The 19,283-nt window shown below is 38.5% G+C and overlaps 1 protein-coding gene across 2 annotated transcripts in view; it reads left to right on the top strand.

Moving 5' to 3' along the window:
- Positions 1 to 19,283, top strand: part of TCAIM (T cell activation inhibitor, mitochondrial) — a 74,841-nt gene that overhangs the window by 17,458 nt on the left and 38,100 nt on the right. For both annotated transcript variants that reach the window (XM_086720269.1, XM_025913937.2), the window contains exon 4: positions 2,533 to 2,785. In XM_086720269.1, coding sequence (XP_086576395.1) covers positions 2,533 to 2,785 — 253 coding nt within the window. The remainder of the gene's footprint in view (positions 1 to 2,532; positions 2,786 to 19,283) is intronic.

The following is a 19,283-nucleotide window of genomic DNA, read 5'->3' as shown; positions in this document are numbered from 1 at the left end:
CTTTCTCACTCTTTCCCCTCACCCTTCTCTCTCCCCTCCCCCCAAATAAATAAATAAACTTTCATAAAAATGCTAAAACAAGGAGTTGTAGTCAGCGGTGACTGAGTAGAAATAAAAATCCTCTACTTTTTTTTCTTAATTTTTTAATGTTTGTTTATTTTTGAGAGAGAGACAGACAGAGTGCAAGCAGGGGAGTTCAGAGAGAGAGGGAGACACAGAATCTGAAGAAGGCTCCAGGCTCTGAGCTATCAGCACAGAGCCCGATGCAGAGCTTGAACTCACAGACCACAAGATCATGACCTGAGCTAAGTCAGATGCTTAACCAACTGAGCCACCCAAGCACCTCTCTATTTTTTTTTTATGTTTGTTTGTGAGAGAGAGAGGGAGACAGAGACAGAGAGTGTGAGCAGAAGAGGGGCAGAGAGGGAGATACAGAATCCAAAGCAGGCTCCAGGCTCTGAGCTGTCAGCACAGAGCCCAGCACGGGGCCTGAACCCACGAACCGTAAGATCATGACCTGAGCTGAAGTCCGACGCTTAACTGACTGAGCCACCCAGGCACCCCAGGAAATAATATATACAAATAGCCAACAACCATTAAAATGTGTAGCTTCTGTAGTCACATTGGTAGAGGCATTCCTCACTATATAGCAGCCCTTACATTGGAATAAATAATTAACAGAATCAATAAGATAGAAACTGAGATTTATTCCTGACAACTCTTCTGGGGATTTGTTCCTTGACTGAGCTCTTCCTTACCTCAAATGCAGGAATTTGGACTTTGCTTTCTTCTTTCACTAACTAGAACAACTCTTCTGCCAGTATTTCTCACTTTACCATCAAATGATTGAACTAAAAAACTTCTTAGTTTGCATGTTCTGGATTCCTTAAGTCTGTGTGGTAAGGCGTGTGTGTATCTCTCATAATGATTTAAACTCTGGTGTCTGTCATCAGTGGCCAAGATAAGAAAATACATTTCAGCCTTATATGAAAAGTGAACAATTAAAAATGTTTGTGTCCATCAGTTTCAGAAGTGTTAAATAAAAATTGCACTGCCTTCAATATATGGACTGGTATATATAGCTGCTAAAAAGAATAAGTTGATCTATACATACAGACAACTGGTTAAGTAATAAAAGCAAGTTCAAAGTAATATACCTAGAATGTTACTATTTCTATATTAAAAAGAAACAATTCAAACTGTAGAGGTGTGTGTAAACAAATATGGGCATATATCACATGTATTATACATGCATAAGCACATAGAAAAGGTCTAGAGCAGTGCTGTCCAAGAGAACTTTCTGTAATGATGTCAGTGTTCTGTATGTGCACTAATATAGCAGGCACTAGCCCCATGTGACTATTGAAATGGGGTTAATGTGACCGGGAACTGAATTTTAATTTTATTTCATTTTGATTAATTTAATCCTAAACTGCCATTAGAGGGCTAGTAGCTACCATATTAGACAGTGCAGGTCGAAAAGCACAGGTTCCTAATTGTTAGTAATGGTTATGTCTAGTAAAGATGTGAGTCTGTATGTCTGTGAACAGACTTTTATTTTTACTATATGTATCTCCAATTTCATAGTGAGGATGTACTTATAAAATAATTGTATAATTTTTGAAACCAACTAAAAATACTTTTTTTAAAAAAAAAGAAGAAAGAGTCAGTGTTGGGGTGGTATAATGGAGAAAATACTGGGCTTGGGGTCAACTCAGATTTAAGCCCTTGCTCTGTTTTCCTAACCTCCTTAAGCCAGATTTCTTCACAGTTGAAGAAAGATAATAGTGACACAGTTGGTGAGGATGTTGAGAAGTTGTATAAATTCAGCTGGAACCATGCCTAACCCCCAGTAATGAAGAAAAGAAAAAACAGTGGATTTCCTATTGAGAATGTAACACATTAGATTACTGACCTTACCCCACTGACTACCCAAAATCAAAATCAGATTGTGAAGCATTAACTTTTAACCAGTTAGGGAATTTTACATCACTGCCAAAAATATTGAGTTACTAGGTAGCTGAGTGGACAAATAGGAAGATGGTCTCCTGTAATCACAGAGAAAATTTGAGATGGGTTTCTGTCACCCCTGAGACTAGGCCACTCCCATCTGAACCATTGTTACAGTAAAACCTCCCCATCTCCCATCTCTCCTCCTTTGTCTTAGTGCTAGAAACCATCTTTCATGGATACTTGCTAATAGGAGAGCTTTTCCATTCTAGACTATAGAGACCATATTTATGGGCAGCATTGAAAATATTCTGAATCCCCTCCTTGGGCTGGAATGGGTTTGGTCTCTAGTGCCAGACTAGAAAGAAAAACTGACAGAGGAATTCATGAAGGTAAAGATACTGTGGTAAAGTTTTAGAGAAGAGTAGTTTTCCATTTACAGATGATTGCCAATAGGATGGATTTTAAGCAGTAATCAAATGTTTTAAAAGATTTTGATTTTATTAATGTTGCATGAAAAATTATTTTTAAATAAATGAATAATCATCTGTATTAATTGTTTGGGGGAATTATATTCTCTAGGATTTCGAGCAGTCAAATTTACTTTGCACACCAGAGATCTGCTAAGCACAGTATTATATATTCTCAACTCCTGCAGTTTATCTGTTGAACATATCCAAAGCTTGAATACTAATGTGTGTTCCCAGCCTCTCAAAGAGGCTAAAAGGATGCCTGACAGGCCCATCAAGTGGGACAAGTCTTATTACTACTTTACTGGATTCAAGGACCCTCATGAAGACCTTGAACAAGTCTCGAGAATGGAAACAACCCTCACGTATGTAAAAGTTCCTATTTAATTAAACTTATTTCTAGTTCATGTTTAAAATTAAAGCCTAATTTTTCAGGAAAAATAATTCTATCAATATAGTTAATCCAGTGACCATTATGAAAAAGATAGTTCATGTTTCTTAAAGTGGCCAGAATACTTTCAAATGTATTTAATTTGTGGTCTTTTGATGCCAAACAAATGCAGGAAGTTGTTTTAAATTTTAAAAATTCTACTCTTCAAGTTACCCCTGGTATATGGAAAAAGGATGTATATACATAAGACTATAAAAAATATGAGGCTTCTTCAGGTAAGCATTTCCTGTTTCTTCAGCTAGTGTAGGAGTAATGTTCTTTAGTGTAACAGTCCATACATAATAAAAATGCATGGAGACAGCGCTTGAAAATATCATCTCTAGGGGGTTATAAAGTACAAACTCTCAGCTATAAAATAAACTAGTCCTAGCGATGTAACAGACAGCATGGGTACTGTGGTCAATAATACTGTATTGTGTATTTGAAAGTTGCTGAGAGAGTAGATCTTCATAAGAAAAACAGTTGATAACTACATATGGTGATAGCTGTTAACTAGACTTACTTTAGTAAGTGTAATATACACTAATATAGAATCATGCTATATACATAAAACTAATGTTATATGTCACTTATATCTAATTTTTTTTAATATATCATCTGGAATGTATTGAGAAAGAATAATTTTTAGTTATAAAAGCCATGTATGAAATATTTCCCTATGATTTATCTTGTTTGTAAAGTCACCATTAATGTTTTTTAAGTAAGTCCTTTTTGGACTCCATAAAGACCAGCCATATTCTGTTCTGTGGTTGTATTTAAAGAGTCCATGGCTTACCAGAGGATTCTCACTTTTTACAGCATGGTAGAGAATCCTTAATCCTCCATTGGCAGAACATTTACTTTGTAGATTACCTGTACTACCTCAGGAATCCCTGCTCCCATTATCTAGCTAGATTCCAAACAAAGCTGAAGAGACAAGAAAGTAACAGAGTCTTATACAGAAAGGGAGACCAGTGTCTGCCTGAAGGCATGTCTGTGGTGAAGGTGTGTCTCTATCTATATGTGCAGCTAATAGGTAAATCACCTCCCTAAATATGTGGATTTCAATTGTTCAAATTTTCTTGGTAAATAAAACCAAGAGGAAAATTTGGCTATGGGAATGATAATTTATTTTTTCTTTTTTTTTTAATATATGTAATTTATTCTCAAATTGGTTTCCATACAACACCCAGTGCTCATCCCAAAAGATGCCCTCTTCAATACCCATCACCCACCCACCCCTCCCTCCCACCCCCCATCAACCCTCAGTTTGTTCTCAGTTTTCAAGAGTCACTTATGCTATGGCTCACTGGGAATGATAATTTAATGATAGACCAGCAGTAATGAAGATAGCATGAAGAAGTAGGGATAAGAAAAACAAAGAGCAGTCATGGTAGGATAGAAAGTGATGATTTAGAAAAAAAGTTTAGAAAAATAAAAGATGATTGAAGGTGAATTACGTGCACAGGCTACATTGGAAGTCAAGTGGGTTGCTGTGCCCTTGGGGCGCTTCAAGCCCCTTTTAGCCCCTTCAAACCAGTCTTGACCTGCTCCCAAACACAGATAATTGCCCACTTTGAAGGCATTCTCTGAGGGCTTCTTCAACAGTTTTATGTTAGTTTTTCCCAGTAAGGATTCCAGGGGATTTTATCATGAAAGCCAGAACGTTATCTATCAATTCTTTCTTCAATTATTAGTGTTTTTAAATTAGTAATTATTGAGAATCCTGGGAAGATGGCAGCGGAGGAGGACGCTGGACTCACCGCGCGTCCTGCTGATCACTTAGATTCCACCTACACCTGCCTAAATAACCCAGAAAACCACCAGAAGACTAGCAGAACGGAGTCTCCGGAGCTAAGTGTAGACAAGAGGCCCACGGAAGAGGGTAGGAAGGCCAGAGAGGCAGTTGCGCGCTACATGGACTGGCGGGAGGGAGCCGGGGTGGAGGGGCGGCCCGCCGGCCAAGCAGAGCCCCCGAGTCTGGCTTGCAAAAGTGGAGGGGCCGGACGGAGTGTGTTCCGACAGCAAGCGGGACTTAACATCTGCAAGGTTATAAGCTAACAGCTCTGCTTGGAGAGCGGGAGGGCTGGAGGACAACGGGAGGGAGAGTTGTTGAGCCCCGGATGACAGAGCTCAGCTTGGCGGGGAACAAAGGCGCTCGCCAGCGCCATCTCCCTTGCCCATCCCCCAGCCAAAATCCCAAAGGGAACCGGTTCCTGCCAGGGAACTTGCTTGCACCGCGCAAACACCCAACGCTGTGCTTCTGCAGATCCCTCCCTCCAGCGGGTCTGACTCCCGCCTGGTGCCGCAGGGCCCCTCCAGAAGCGGGTCTCCAAAGGGTAAGCGAGCTGAGTCTGTCCCTCCTGCCCCTGTACACCTTGCTGATCCATCCCAGCTAATACGCCAGATCCCCAGCACCACAAGCCTGGCAGTGTGCAAGTAGCCCAGACGGGCCATGCCACCCCACAGTGAATCCCGCCCCTAGGAGAAGGAAAGAGAAGGCACACACCAGTCTGACTGTGGCCCCAGCGGTGGGCTGGGGGCAGACATCAGGGCTGACTGCGGCCCCGCCCACCAACGCAAGTTATTCAAGACAGCACAGGGGAAGTGACCCGCAGTCCCACACCACTCCAGGGACTGTTCAAAACGACAAAACGGAAGAATTCCCCTCAGAAAAACATCCAGGAAATAACAACAGCTAACGAACTGATCAAAAAAGATTTAAACAATATAACAGAAAGTGAATTTAGAATAATAGTCATAAAATTAATCGTTGGGCTTGAAAACAGTATAAAGGACAGCAGAGAATCTCTTGCTACAAAGATCAAGGACTAAGGAACAGGCAGGAGGAGCTAAAAAATGCTATAAGTGAGCTGCAAAATAAAATGGATACAACTACCGCTCAGATTGAAGAGGCAGAGGAGAGAATAGGTGAAATAGAAGATAAAATTATGGAAAAGAAGAAGCTGAGAAAAACAGAGATAAAAAAAATCCAGGAGTATGAGGGGAAAATTAGAGAACTAAGTGATGCACTAAAGAGAAATAATATACGCATAATTGGTATTCCAGAGGAGGAAGAGAGAGGGAAAGGTGCTGAAGGGGTACTTGAAGAAATAATAGCTGAGAACTTCCCGGATCTGGGGAAGGAAAAAGGCATTGAAATCCAAGAGGCACAGAGAATTCCCTTCAGACGTAACTTGAATCGATCTTCTGCACGACATATCATAGTGAAACTGGCAAAATACAAGGAAAAAGAGATAATTCTGAAAGCAGCTAGAGATAAACGTGCTGTAACATATAAAGGGAGACCTTTAAGACTCATGACTGATCTCTCTACTGAAACTTGGCAGGCCAGAAAGGAATGGCAGGAGATCTTCCATGTGATGAACAGAAAAAATATGCAGCCAAGAATCCTTTATCCAGCAAGTCTGTCATTTAGAATAGAAGGAGAGATAAAGGTCTTTCAAACAAACAAAAACTGAAGGAATTCGTCACCACTAAACCAACCCTACAAGAGATCCTAAGGGGGATCCTGTGAGACAAAGTACCAAAGACATCGCCACAAGCATGAAACCTACAGACATCACAATGACTCTAAACCCATATCTTTCTATAATAACACTGAATGTAAATGGACTAAATGCACCAACCAAAAGACATAGGGTATCAGAATGGATAAAAAAAAATAAGACCCATCTATTTGCTGTCTACAAGAGACTCATTTTAGACCTGAGGACACCTTCAGATTGAGAGTGAGGGGATGGAGAACTATTTATCATGCTACTGGAAGCCAAAAGAAAGCTGGAGTAGCCATACTTATATCAGACAAACTAGATTTTAAATTAAAGGCTGTAACAAGAGATGAAGAAGGGCATTATATAATAATTACAGGGTCTATCCATCAGGAAGAGCTAACAATTATAAATGTCTATGCGCCGAATACAGGAGCCCCCAAATATATAAAACAATTACAAACATAAGCAACCTTATGGATAAGAATGTGGTAATTGCAGGGGACTTTAACACTCCACATACAGAAATGGACAGATCATCTAGACACAGGATCAATAAAGAAACAAGGGCCCTGAATGATACATTGGATCAGATGGACTTGACAGATATATTTAGAACTCTGCATCCCAAAGCAACAGAATATACTTTCTTCTCGAGTGCACATGGAACATTCTCCAAGATAGATCACATACTGGGTCACAAAACAGCCCTTCGTAAGTATACAAGATTTGAAATCATACCATGCATACTTTCAGACCACAATGCTATGAAGCTTGAAATCAACCACAGGAAAAAGTCTGGAAAACCTCCAAAAGCATGGAGGTTAAAGAACACCCTACTAAAGAATGAGTGGGTCAACCAGGCAATTAGAGAAGAAACTAAAAAATATATGGAAACAAACAAAAATGAAAATACAACAATCCAAACGCTTTGGGATGCAGCGAAGGCAGTCCTGAGAGGAAAATACATTGCAATCCAGGCCTATCTCAAGAAACAAGAAAAATCCCAAATACAAAATCTAACAGCACACCTAAAGGAAATAGAAGCACAATGGCAAGGACAGCCTAAACCCAGCAGAAGAAGAGAAATAATAAAGACCAGAGCAGAAATAAACAATATAGAATCTAAAAAAACTGTAGAGCAGATCAACGAATCCAAGAGTTGGTTTTTTGAAAAACTAAACAAAATTGATAAACCTCTAGCCAGGCTTCTCAAAAAGAAAAGGGAGATGACCCAAATAGATAAAATCATGAATGAAAATGGAATTATTACAACCAATCCCTCAGAAATACAAGCAATTATCAGGGAATACTATGAAAAATTATATGCCAACAAACTGGACAACCTGGAAGAAATGGACAAATTCCTAAACACCCACACGCTTCCAAAACTCAATCAGGAGGAAATAGAAAGCTTGAACAGACCCATAACCAGCGAAGAAATTGAATCGGTTATCAAAAATCTCCCAAAAAATAAGAGTCTAGGACCAGATGGCTTCCCAGGGGAGTTCTACCAGACGTTTAAAGCAGAGATAATACCTATCCTTCTCAAGCTATTCCAAAAAAATAGAAAGGGAAGGAAAACTTCCAGACTCATTCTATGAAGCCAGTATTACTTTGATTCCTAAACCAGACAGAGACCCAGTAAAAAAAGAGAACTACAGGCCAATATCCCTGATGAATATGGATGCAAAAATTCTCAACAAGATACTAGCAAGTCGAATTCAACAGCATATAAAAAGAATTATTCACCATGATCAAGTGGGATTCATTCCTGGGCTGCAGGGCTGGTTCAACATTTGCAAATCAATCAACGTGATACATCACATTAATGAAAGAAAAGATAAGAATCATATGATCCTGTCAATCGATGCAAAAAAGGCCTTTGACAAAATTCAGCAACTTTCTTAATAAAAACCCTCGAGAAAGTTGGGATAGAAGGAACATACTTAAAAATCATAAAAGCCATTTATGTAAAGCCCACGGCTAACATCATCCTCAATGGGGAAAAACTGAGAGCTTTTTCCCTGAGATCAGGAACACGACAGGGATGCCCACTCTCACTGCTGTTGTTTAACATAGTCCTGGAAGTTCTAGCATCAGCAATCAGACAACAAAAGGAAATCAAAGGCATCAAAATTGGCAAAGATGAAGTCAAGCTTTCGCTTTTTGCAGATGACATGATACTCTACATGGAAAACCCGATAGACTCCACCAAAAGTCTGCTAGAACTGATACATGAATTCAGCAAAGTTGCAGGATACAAAATCAATGTACAGAAATCAGTTGCATTCTTAAACACTAATAATGAAGCAACAGAAAGACAAATAAAGAAACTGATCCCATTCACAATTGCACCAAGAAGCATAAAATACCTAGGAATAAATCTAACTAAAGATGTAAAAGATCTGTATGCTGAAAACTATAGAAAGCTTATGAAGGTAATTGAAGAAGATATAAAGAAATGGAAAGACATTCCGTGCTCATGGATTGGAAGAATAAATATTGTCAAAATGTCAATACTACCCAAAGCTATCTACACATTCAAAGCAATCCCAATCAAAATTGCACCAGCATTCTTCTCGAAACTAGAACAAGCAATCCTAAAATTCATATGGAACCACAAAAGGCCCCAAATAGCCAAAGTAATTTTGAAGAAGAAGACCAAAGCAGGAGGCATCACAATCCCAGACTTTAGCCTCTACTACAAAGCTGTCATCATCAAGACAGCATGGTATTGGCACAAAAACAGACACATAGACCAATGGAATAGAATAGAAACTCCAGAACTAGACCCACAAAAGTATGGCCAACTAATCTTTGACAAAGCAGGAAAGACTATCCAATGGAAAAAAGACAGTCTCTTTAACAAATAGTGCTGGGAGAACTGGACAGCAACATGCAGAAGATTGAAACTAGACCACTTTCTCACACCATTCGTAAAAATAAACTCAAAATGGATAAAAGAATGTGAGACAGGAAACCATCAAAACCCTAGAGGAGAAAGCAGGAAAAGACCTCTCTGACATCAGCCGTAGCAATCTCTTACTCGACACATCCCCAAAGGCAAGGGAATTAAAAGCAAAAATGAATTACTGGGACCTTATGAAGATAAAAATCTTCTGCACAGCAAAGGAAACAACCAACAAAACTAAAAGGCAACCAACGGAATGGGAAAAGATATTTGCAAATGACATATCGGACAAAGGGCTAGTAACCAAAATCTGTAAAGTGCACACCAAACTCCACACCCGAAAACCAAATAACCCAGTGAAGAAATGGGCAGAAAACATGAATAGACACTTCTCTAAAGAAGACATCTGGATGGCCAACAGGCACATGAAAAGATGCTCAACGTCGCTCCTCATCAGGGAAATACAAATCAAAACCACACTCAGATATCACCTCACGCCAGTCAGAGTGGCCAAAATGAACAAATCAGGAGACTATAGATGCTGGAGAGGATGTGGAGAAACGGGAACCCTCTTGCACTGTTGGTGGGAATGCAAATTGGTGCAGCCACTCTGGAAAACAGTGTGGAGGTTCCTCAGAAAATTAAAAATAGACCTACCCTATGACCCAGCAGTAGCACTGCTAGGAATTTGCCCAAGGGATACAGGAGTACGGATGCATAAGGGCACTTGTACCCCAATGTTTATAGCAGCACTCTCAACAATAGCCAAATGATGGAAAGAGCCTAAATGTCCATCCACTGATGAGTGGATAAATATTGTGGTTTATATACACAATGGAGTACCACCGGGCAATGAGAAAGAACGAAATATGGCCCTTTGTAGCAACGTGGATGGAACTGGAGAGTGTGATGCTAAGTGAAATAAGCCATACAGAGAAAGACAGATACCATATGGTTTCACTCTTATGTGGATCCTGAGAAACTTAACAGAAACCATTGGGGGAGGGGAAGGAAAAAAAAAAGAGGTTAGAGTGGGAGAGAGATCCAAAGCTAAGGGATTCTTAAAAACTGAGAAGAAACTGAGGGTTGATGGGGGGTGGGAGGGAGGGGAGGGTGGGTGATGGGTATTGAGGAGGGCACCTTTTGGGATGAGCACTGGGTGTTGTATGGAAACCAATTTGACAATAAACTTCATGTATTGAAAAATAAAAAAAAATAAATTAGTAATTATTTTAAAAATAATTACAAAATTGTTGAACCATTTTAAAGCTTTCAACTCATGAATTGTGTGACACCACTTGATAAGATTTAGGGTGCCTATAACTCAACCAAAACTTATTGGCCACCATGGTCATTTTGGCCATTCTGCAGTTTAAGTTTTTGTTTGTATTCTTGTATTGTTTAATTTCATCTTATATATGTAGGCTGCAGAAGAAGAATCAGAGCACATGCTGAATTATATGGTCAGAAGGAGCATCAAATTTACATCAAACTGATCTTCACTTGATTTATAAATTATATTCACTTGATCAAAATTCATTTTGGAAAGCACATTAAGATACTTCTAATATTTTAGGATATAATATTAAAAAGAGAAGATATAGCAGCAATGTTATTTAGTTTAGACTTAATTTTTTCAATAATTCTGTTTTTGTTGAGAAGTGCAGGCTGAAGTAGTCTCTTACTATTATGAAATAAAACACATAAATTGTGAAAATAAATCAGTTGGGATTGCTTTTTAAATAGAAGAATTATCAGGTCATAAAAGCTCCATTTAATCTGTTTTCATACTACATCCGGTAACTGTATTTCAATCCACATTTTAGGACATGCTGTGATATTCTGAATTTCTCAACAAACTATGCTTTAGCTTACTTCAAACTCATTTTACTGTATAACCATATAAAAAGAATAAAATTAAATTTTTAATACCTCAGGAGTTTTCTTTAATTATATACTGTAATAGGAATTTACCAGTCTCAAAAAGATTAGGAAATGCCACTCCATTTTGTAGATTTTAGTATGTTCATATTTTGAATATGTTCTCTGATTATCAAATACTGTTATAACAAAAATGGATTTTAATTATATAATTTGTATTTGGAAGGAGCCAACAGGATCCATTTATGTCTAAACAAAATAATCCCAGGGCACCTGGGTGGCTCAGTCGGTTAAGTGTCCAATTCTTGATTTCAGCTAAGGTCATAATCTCACAGTTCATGGGATCGAGCCCCGCATCAGTCTGCATGCTGACAGTGCAGATCCTGCTTGAGATTCTCACTGTCTCCCTCTCTCTCTGTGTTCCTCTCTCCTTCTCTCTCTCCCTCTCTCTCAAAATAAATAAACTTTGAAAACAAAATAAAATAATCACATATGTAATATCTATCCCATTGAGAAAACATAAACTGTAGAAGGATCATTGAAAAGCTATTCTATCAGATACTGGAAGACCAATAAATGTCAGACTTCTGTTTTCTCCATTCGAATTTTGCTCAAGTAGTTTTTTTTTTCACCTTCAGTATCTAAGTTGTAAATCAATCTTTGTCCACGAAATGACACCTTGGACAACTATAACATTGGAATTATTTCTATAGAATGTTTGGAAATTTTAACTCCTATCATGCCTTTATTTATTCTTCCCCTTGTTTACAGGCTAAGTCAGTGTTTTTCAAATAACAAGTCATGACACAGTTTAGTGATTTGGGACCAGCAAAGTTGCTTTGTGTTCTTCCTTTTAAACATTTTTTAAATATATATTTTCAGTAAATTTCAACGTTTCTCAAAATACTCGTTTGAGTTCTGTGTAAACATATATGTATATGCATATATGTGTATACTGAGTCACCATTTAAAATTTCTTACTGTGGGTTGCCATCAGAGAAGTTTGAAAAGCTGTGGTGTAAATGTCATGTAGTTCCATGTAGTTTGAGGCCTAAGAGTTTGAAATTTATGCCATTTTAACTTTACTGCGATTTGGATCATGGTTGTCCTTTTCATCCTCTTGTATCCATGAAAAACTGAACTTCTCTTGAGTTACTGAAATATTTTTATCTCAAAAGAATCATTAGCCTAAGAACTAAACCAGTTGTCTTCAGTCTGCAGTCTAACTTTAGAACCTGTACATGATATTCCTGTATTCATTTTTATATACCACTTCCCTGTGGCTTCATTTCATTACCAGCGTTTTTTCTCTTTCCCTGCATCTTATAACAATACGTTTATATTTATTATTATAAGTATAATGAAATCATTTTTGGAACCAAGGCAAGGTCTAACAAGTAAATCAACTACCATGAGATAACACTTCATAGCCTAGGATGGTTATAATCAAAAGAAAATAGCAAGTATTGAGAAGGATGTAGAAAAAAGCACGTCTACATAAAAACTTGTTCATAGCAGCATTACTCATAATCACCAAAAAGTGGAAATAACCCAAAGGTCCATCAATGGATGAATGGTTAAGCGAAATGTGGTATATTCATACAGTGAAAATAGTACTTGGCCCTAAAAACAAAGGAAGTACTCATACATGCTACAGCATGGATGAACTTTGAGAACATTATGCTAAGAGAAAGAAGCAGTCACAGTGGACCACATATTGAATGCTTCCATCTATGTGAAGTGTATAGAATTGACAAATCTGTGACACAGGAAGTAGATTAGTGGTTGCTTAGAGGTGGAAGTGAGTATTGAAGTAACTGCTAATAGGTACATGATTTCTTTTTCTTTTTTGAGTTTATTTATTTATTTAGAGCAGGGGAAGAGCAGAGAGAGAGGGAGAGAGAGAGATTCCCAAGTAAGCTCGGCACTGTCAGCACAGAGCCCCATGCAGGGCTCAAATTCAGGAGCCGTAGGATCATGACCTGAGCTGAAATCAAGAGTTGGATGCTTAACTGACTGAGCCACCCAGGCGCCCTGCTATGTGTTTCTTACTAGGGTGATGAAAGTATCCCCAAATTGATTGTACTGGTGATTGCACAACTCTGAGAATATACACAACATGCATGGTGTGTGTATTACATTTCAGTAAAACTTTTATTTTTATTTATTTTTTAATTTAAATTCCAGTTAACAGTGTAATAGTAGTTTCAGGTGTACAATGTAGCAATTCGGTACTTCCATGCAACACCCAGTGCTCATGACAAGTGCCCTCCTTAATCCCTGTCACCTATTTAACTCTCTGGTAACCATCAGTTTGTTCTGTGTAGTTAAGAGTCTGTTTCTTGATTTTCCTCTCTTTTTTCCCCCCTATGATCATTTATTTTGTTTCTTAAATTCCACATATGAGTGATTTGTCTTTCTCTGACTGACTTATTTCATTTAGCATTACACTCTCTAGCTCCATCTACATCATTGTAAATGGCAAGATTTCATTCTTTCTTATGGCTAAATAATATTCCAGTGTGTGTGTGTGTGTGTGTGTGTACACAACGTCTTCCTTTTTTTTTTTAAGTTTATTTATTTATTTTGAGAGAGAGAGAGCACAAGCAGGGGAGGGGCAGAGAGAGAGGATCCCAAGCAGGCTCTGCACTGTCAGCACAGAGCCGGACATGGGGCTTGATCCCACAGACGGTGAGATCATGACCTGAACCAAAATCAACAGTCCAATGCTTAACCGACTGAGCCACCCAGGCGCCCCTACACTATGTCTTCTTCTTCTTCTTCTTCTTTTTTTTAATTTTTATTTTTGAGAGAGCATGCATGTGAGCGGGGGTGGGGCAGGGAGAGGGAGACACAGAATCTGAAGCAGGCTTCAGGCTCCTAGCTGTCAGCCCAGAGCCCAATGCAGGTCTTGAACTCACAAATCAGGATATCATAACCTGAGCCGAGGTCTGATGCTTAACTGACTGAGCCACCCAGGCTCCCCCACTACACCATGGCTTCTTAACCCATTCACCAGTCAATGGACACTTGGGATCTTTCCAAAATTTGACTATTGTTGATAATGCTGCTATAAACATCAAGGTGCATGTATCTCTTCAAATTAGTATTGTTTGGATTCTTTAGGTAAATACCTAGTAATGCAATTGCTAGATTGTAGAGTAGTTCTGTTTTTAACTTTTTGAGGAAACTCCTTACTATTTTCCATAGTGGCTGCCCCAATTGGCATTCCCACCAACAGGGCAAGAGGGTTTCCCTTTCTCATCCTCACCAACACCTGTTGTTTCTTGTGTTGTTACGTTTAGCCATATGGACAAGTGTGAGGCGATATCTCATTGTAGTTTTGATTTGCACTTCCCAGATGGTAAGTGATGTTGAGCATCTTTTCATGTGTCTGTTGGTCATCTGTGTGTCTTTTTTGGAGAAATGTCTATTGATGTCTTCTGCCCGTTTCTTAACTGGACTATTTATTTTTGGGTGTTGAGTTTGAGTTCTGTGTAGATTTTGGATACTAACCCTTTATCAGGTATGCCATTTGCAAATGTCTTCTCCCATTCTGTAGGTTGCCTTTTAGTTTTGTTGATTGTTTCCTCTGCTGTGCAGAAGCTTTTTATTTTGATGAGGTCTCAATAGTTCATTTTTGCTTTTGTTTCCCTTGCCTCAGGAGACATATCTAGTAAGAAGTTGCTATGGGCGAGGTCAAAGAGGTTACTGCTTGTGTTCTCCTCTAGGATTTTAATGGTTTCCTGTTTCACACTTAGGTCTTAAATCCATTTTGAATTTATTTTTGTGTCTGGTGTAGGAAAGTGGCCCAGTTTCATTCTTCTGCATGTCACTGTCCAGTTATCCCAGGACCATTTGTTGAAGAGACTGTCCTTTTATCCATTGGATATTCTTTCCTGCTTTGTCAAAGATTAGCTGGCCATATATTTGTGGGTCCACTTGTGGGCTTTCTGTTCTGTTCTGTTCCACTGATCTATTTGTCTGTTTTTGTGCCACTACCATATTGTATCAATGACTACAGCTCCGTATATAACCTGAAGTTCAAAAGTGTGATGCTTCCAGTTTTGCTTTTCCTTTTCAAGATTGCTTTGGCTATTTGGGTCTTTTGTCATTCCATATAAATTTTAGGATTGTTTGTTCTAGCTCTGTGAAAAATGCCCGGTGATAGGGCATTGTATTAAATGTGTAGACTGCTTTGGGTAATATAGACATGTTAACAATATTTGTTCTTCAAAAAAAAAATTTAATTTAATTAAAAAAAAGGGCGCCTGGGTGGCTCAGTTGGTTAAGCGTCCGACTTCGGCTCAGGTTATGATCTCGTGGTCCGTGAGTTCGAGCCCCGCGTCTCGAACCTCCTTCGGATTTTGTGTCTCCCTCTCTCTCTGCCCCTCCCCCGCTTGCGCTCTGTCTCTCTCCGTCTCAAAAATAAATTAAAAAAAAATTTAAACAATATTTGTTCTTTGAATCCATAAGCATGGAATGGTTTTTTTTCCATTTCTTTCTGTCATCTTCAATTTCTTTCATCAGTGTTTTATAGTTTTCTGAGTATAGGTCTTTCACCTCTTTGCTTTGGTGTATTCCGAGGCATCTTATGGTTTTTAGTGCATCAATAAAGTTTTAAACACAAAACTATTACTATTTTTTAAAAAATATATTCATGAATACTATTTATTTGGATTATTTCATTTTTGATAAATTTTTATAATAAGAAATTTCAACATTTCTTAAAGTTCTTGACTAGTAAAGTTTAAAAAGTATGGTTTGTGGGGGCGCCTGGGTGGCTCAGTCAGTTAAGTTTCCGACTTCAGCTCAGGTCATGATCTCCCAGTTCGTGGGTTCGAACCCAGCATCAGGCTCTGTGCTGACAACTCAGAGCCTGGAGCCTGTTTCAGATTCTGTGTCTCCCTCTCTCTCTGTGCTCCCTGCTCATGCTCTTTGTCTCAAAAATAAACAAACATTTTAAAAAAGTTTTTTCAAGTTAAAAAAAAAAAAAAGTATGGTTTGGGGCACCTGGGTGGCTTACTCGGTTAAGCGTCTGATGTGGGCGGTTTGTGAGTTCAACCCCGTGTGGATTGTGTGCTGACAGCTCAGAGCCTGGAGCCTTCTTTGGATTCTGTGTCTCCCTCTCTCTCTGTGTGTCCCCCACCCTCCCTCCCCCCCCACACACACTCTCTCTCTCTCAAAAATAAATGTTTAAAAAATTTTTAAAGTATGGTTTAACTGTATTTTATTATAGAATAAATATAAGATGGCTCTTTAATCTCAATAATAATTTGAATGGACTTTTCCCCATTAAAAATCAAGTGTTCAAATTTTACAAATGACTATGATTGTAAAATTAAGAATTTAAATTATTTTTATGGCAAATTCAGGCATTAATTGTCCTTTTTGGTTTTTTAACATTTTTTAAATGTTTTTTTTTTATTTTGAGAGCGAGCTCATGAGCAAGGGAGGGGCAGATAAAGGGGGGGAAGGGGGGAGAGAGAGAGAGAGAAATATCCCAGGTGGGCGCTGCACTGTCAGCGGGGGAGCAGGCAGGGCTTGAACTCCCAAACCACGAGATTATGTACTGAGCCTAAATTAAGACTCGGATATTTAACTGACTGAGCCACCAGGTGCCGTTAATGTCCTTTTTAAATCCATCCAGAGAATAACATAGAATTCTGTCTCTTGGTTCTAGAATATGGACAGTCAGGATAACCATGTGTCTCCATATCGGACAAGAAGATACACTTTTCTTTTTGCCTTATGGTTTAATTTGCATAGTGAAAATGTAGGTTGTCTAGTGATCTCCTGAGATGAAATTGAAATCTGAAGTTTGAATTTAAAACAACATTAGGTAAGGGATGACTTATCTTTCCCTCATGAGGTAATAAAGTAATGGAGGAAATGAAACACTTACAGAAATTATTCTACAGACTGTATCTCTCAAAAAGAGATACTGAAAAAGTACACTGGCCAGTCATAGGACAGAAGTTAGGGGGAGGGTATGTCCAGACAAGTTTTAAAGTAAATGTAGCTCTTGACTTATTCCAGTTTGTTTTCATAGTTCTTACTTAGGGGAGAAAAAGATCATTCAAAAATATTTAATGGAAATCTGCGTTGCTACTTTCTCCTAGATTGTAACTTCCTAAAGGATCTGGTGCTGTTGTTTTTTCTTCCCTGCATCCTAGATTCTGTATTCCCCCTAACCTACATATTCAATTTTATCCTGTCATTCCCCTTAATAACTCATGCATTATCCAGAGAAGCATTTCTCTTTGGTAGCCTGCAGATCCTTAGGAATTTATGAAAGTTCATGGAGGTTGGTGAGAGAAAGCAAAGGAATGTCAGTAAGAGACATGTTTGGGGGAATTTTTGAAAAATAGAAAGCAGATGAGAGGAGAAACAAGCTGGCCAGCAACAAGACTGCTGTCCCCCTTTATAACTTACATGTCTTAGAGGGTCCAACCAGTGCACTAAAGAAAAAAAAAATGAGTAAGATGATTACCTCTGTTTTTCCATAGTAAAGTTTTCCTTTTGGTTACTTGCTTTTGAAGAGATACAGCTATTTAGATATCCTTTTACTCACCGCATTCTTACCCCTTAGCCCTAATCTTCATTGATGATTCTTGCCTAAATCACATATTAAATGATAGCATCCATATAACAATTTTCTAATTTCATCATCCCTTCAAGCTGGCTCCTATGTCCCTATCGTTCCTTGGGAAGTTTTGCTTTCTGATTCATTAAGTCGTTCCAGGCTCATCTGGACTGTCCATGCCCCAATGTTTGATTCAGCCATTTTGCCAGGAAGCTCTCATTCTTTTTAGTAAGGAATGGTTTGTAGAATCTGAGGTCTGGGGCGGATAGATGTGCTCCGTAGCTCCCAAACCCCTCATGGCTGAGGCTAGGAAACATGTATCTTTATCTACATGTATGTAGTAAATACTGTGTTTAGAAGCTTCATTTCTATCTCGGTGTTTAGAAACAAAACACAAAAACTGTTAAACTAGACCAGCTGATTTTTATACACTAAATGTAAGAATTCCAAAAGTCAGGTCATGAGCATATAGTCATAAGATTATATTTCAGCCTACATTTTAAGACATTTTGTCTCCAACCAAATATGGCATGCTCTTTGATGATTCATTTGTCAACAAATCATGCTTTCTCTTATATGATTTAAAATAAGTTGAATAATATTAATAAATGAGGAAAATCTTGAAAATTTATAATGCAATAGCTTATAATAGTGAGGTGAAATAAGATATTTTTATTTATTTTCTTATTTATCCCATTATGCACCGATGACAAAATTTTTACCAATATTCGTAAAAAGGGAGTAGGAAGAGTTATTAATTACTATACAGAGTTAGTGAATTAAAAATTAATTAAAAGTTGAATACCTTTACTTAGAGGATAAAGTCCCAATTCCTTCTCCCAATGTGTAAGACCTCCCACCTTCCTCCCTAGTCTCATCTCATACTTCCCTCCCTCGGGGCATTATATGATCTGGGCACATTGATTCACCTCACGGTTCCCAGCGCACTAGCATGATTGGCTTGCCCTTCCCCCGACAGTAATCTGCCTGGAAACATCTGACACGTCTCTCAGGTTCCAGGTCACATATCGCCTGTTCCACAGACTCTTACAGACAGAATTCATTCTTCCTCTGTTCTCACAAAGGCTCATCTATCCTAATTTTTTATCTCTGTATTCCTTAGTAAGTGTGTCTTCCTTTACACAGCGACTTTATCTTCCTTATATCTCAGCACAGCACAGTATCAGGCATTGGATAAATGCAGAAAGATTTTATTGGTTTCAAGATTATCAACTTTGATCATTTTAAAATGTCTCTTCTGCCAGCACCTCTTAAATCCTACTCTAGTTTCGATAACTTCCTTTGTATATAAAAAAATTAAATTTTAATTATGCTAAACCTGTTGCTAGATTTCTAGAGATGGGATAAAGATTTCAAACGTCAGGATACTTCAGAATCAGTCACATGTGCTACGCCTTTCAGTAGGCTGCACTAGCCCGTCACTCAGCCATGTCCATGTGACAGGGCAGAGCTACACTTCTAACCAAAGCAGATGGGCAAACTAATAAGGTGAAAGAGTCAGACTCAGAAGGCACAGCTA

Source organism: Puma concolor, chromosome C2 (assembly GCF_028749965.1).
Source record: "Puma concolor isolate L17-30 chromosome C2, mPumCon1.1.hap2, whole genome shotgun sequence".
Classification (NCBI taxonomy): domain Eukaryota; kingdom Metazoa; phylum Chordata; class Mammalia; order Carnivora; family Felidae; genus Puma; species Puma concolor.
Note: the sequence above shows the minus strand (reverse complement) of the source record. Positions and strands in the feature narration are given on the sequence as shown.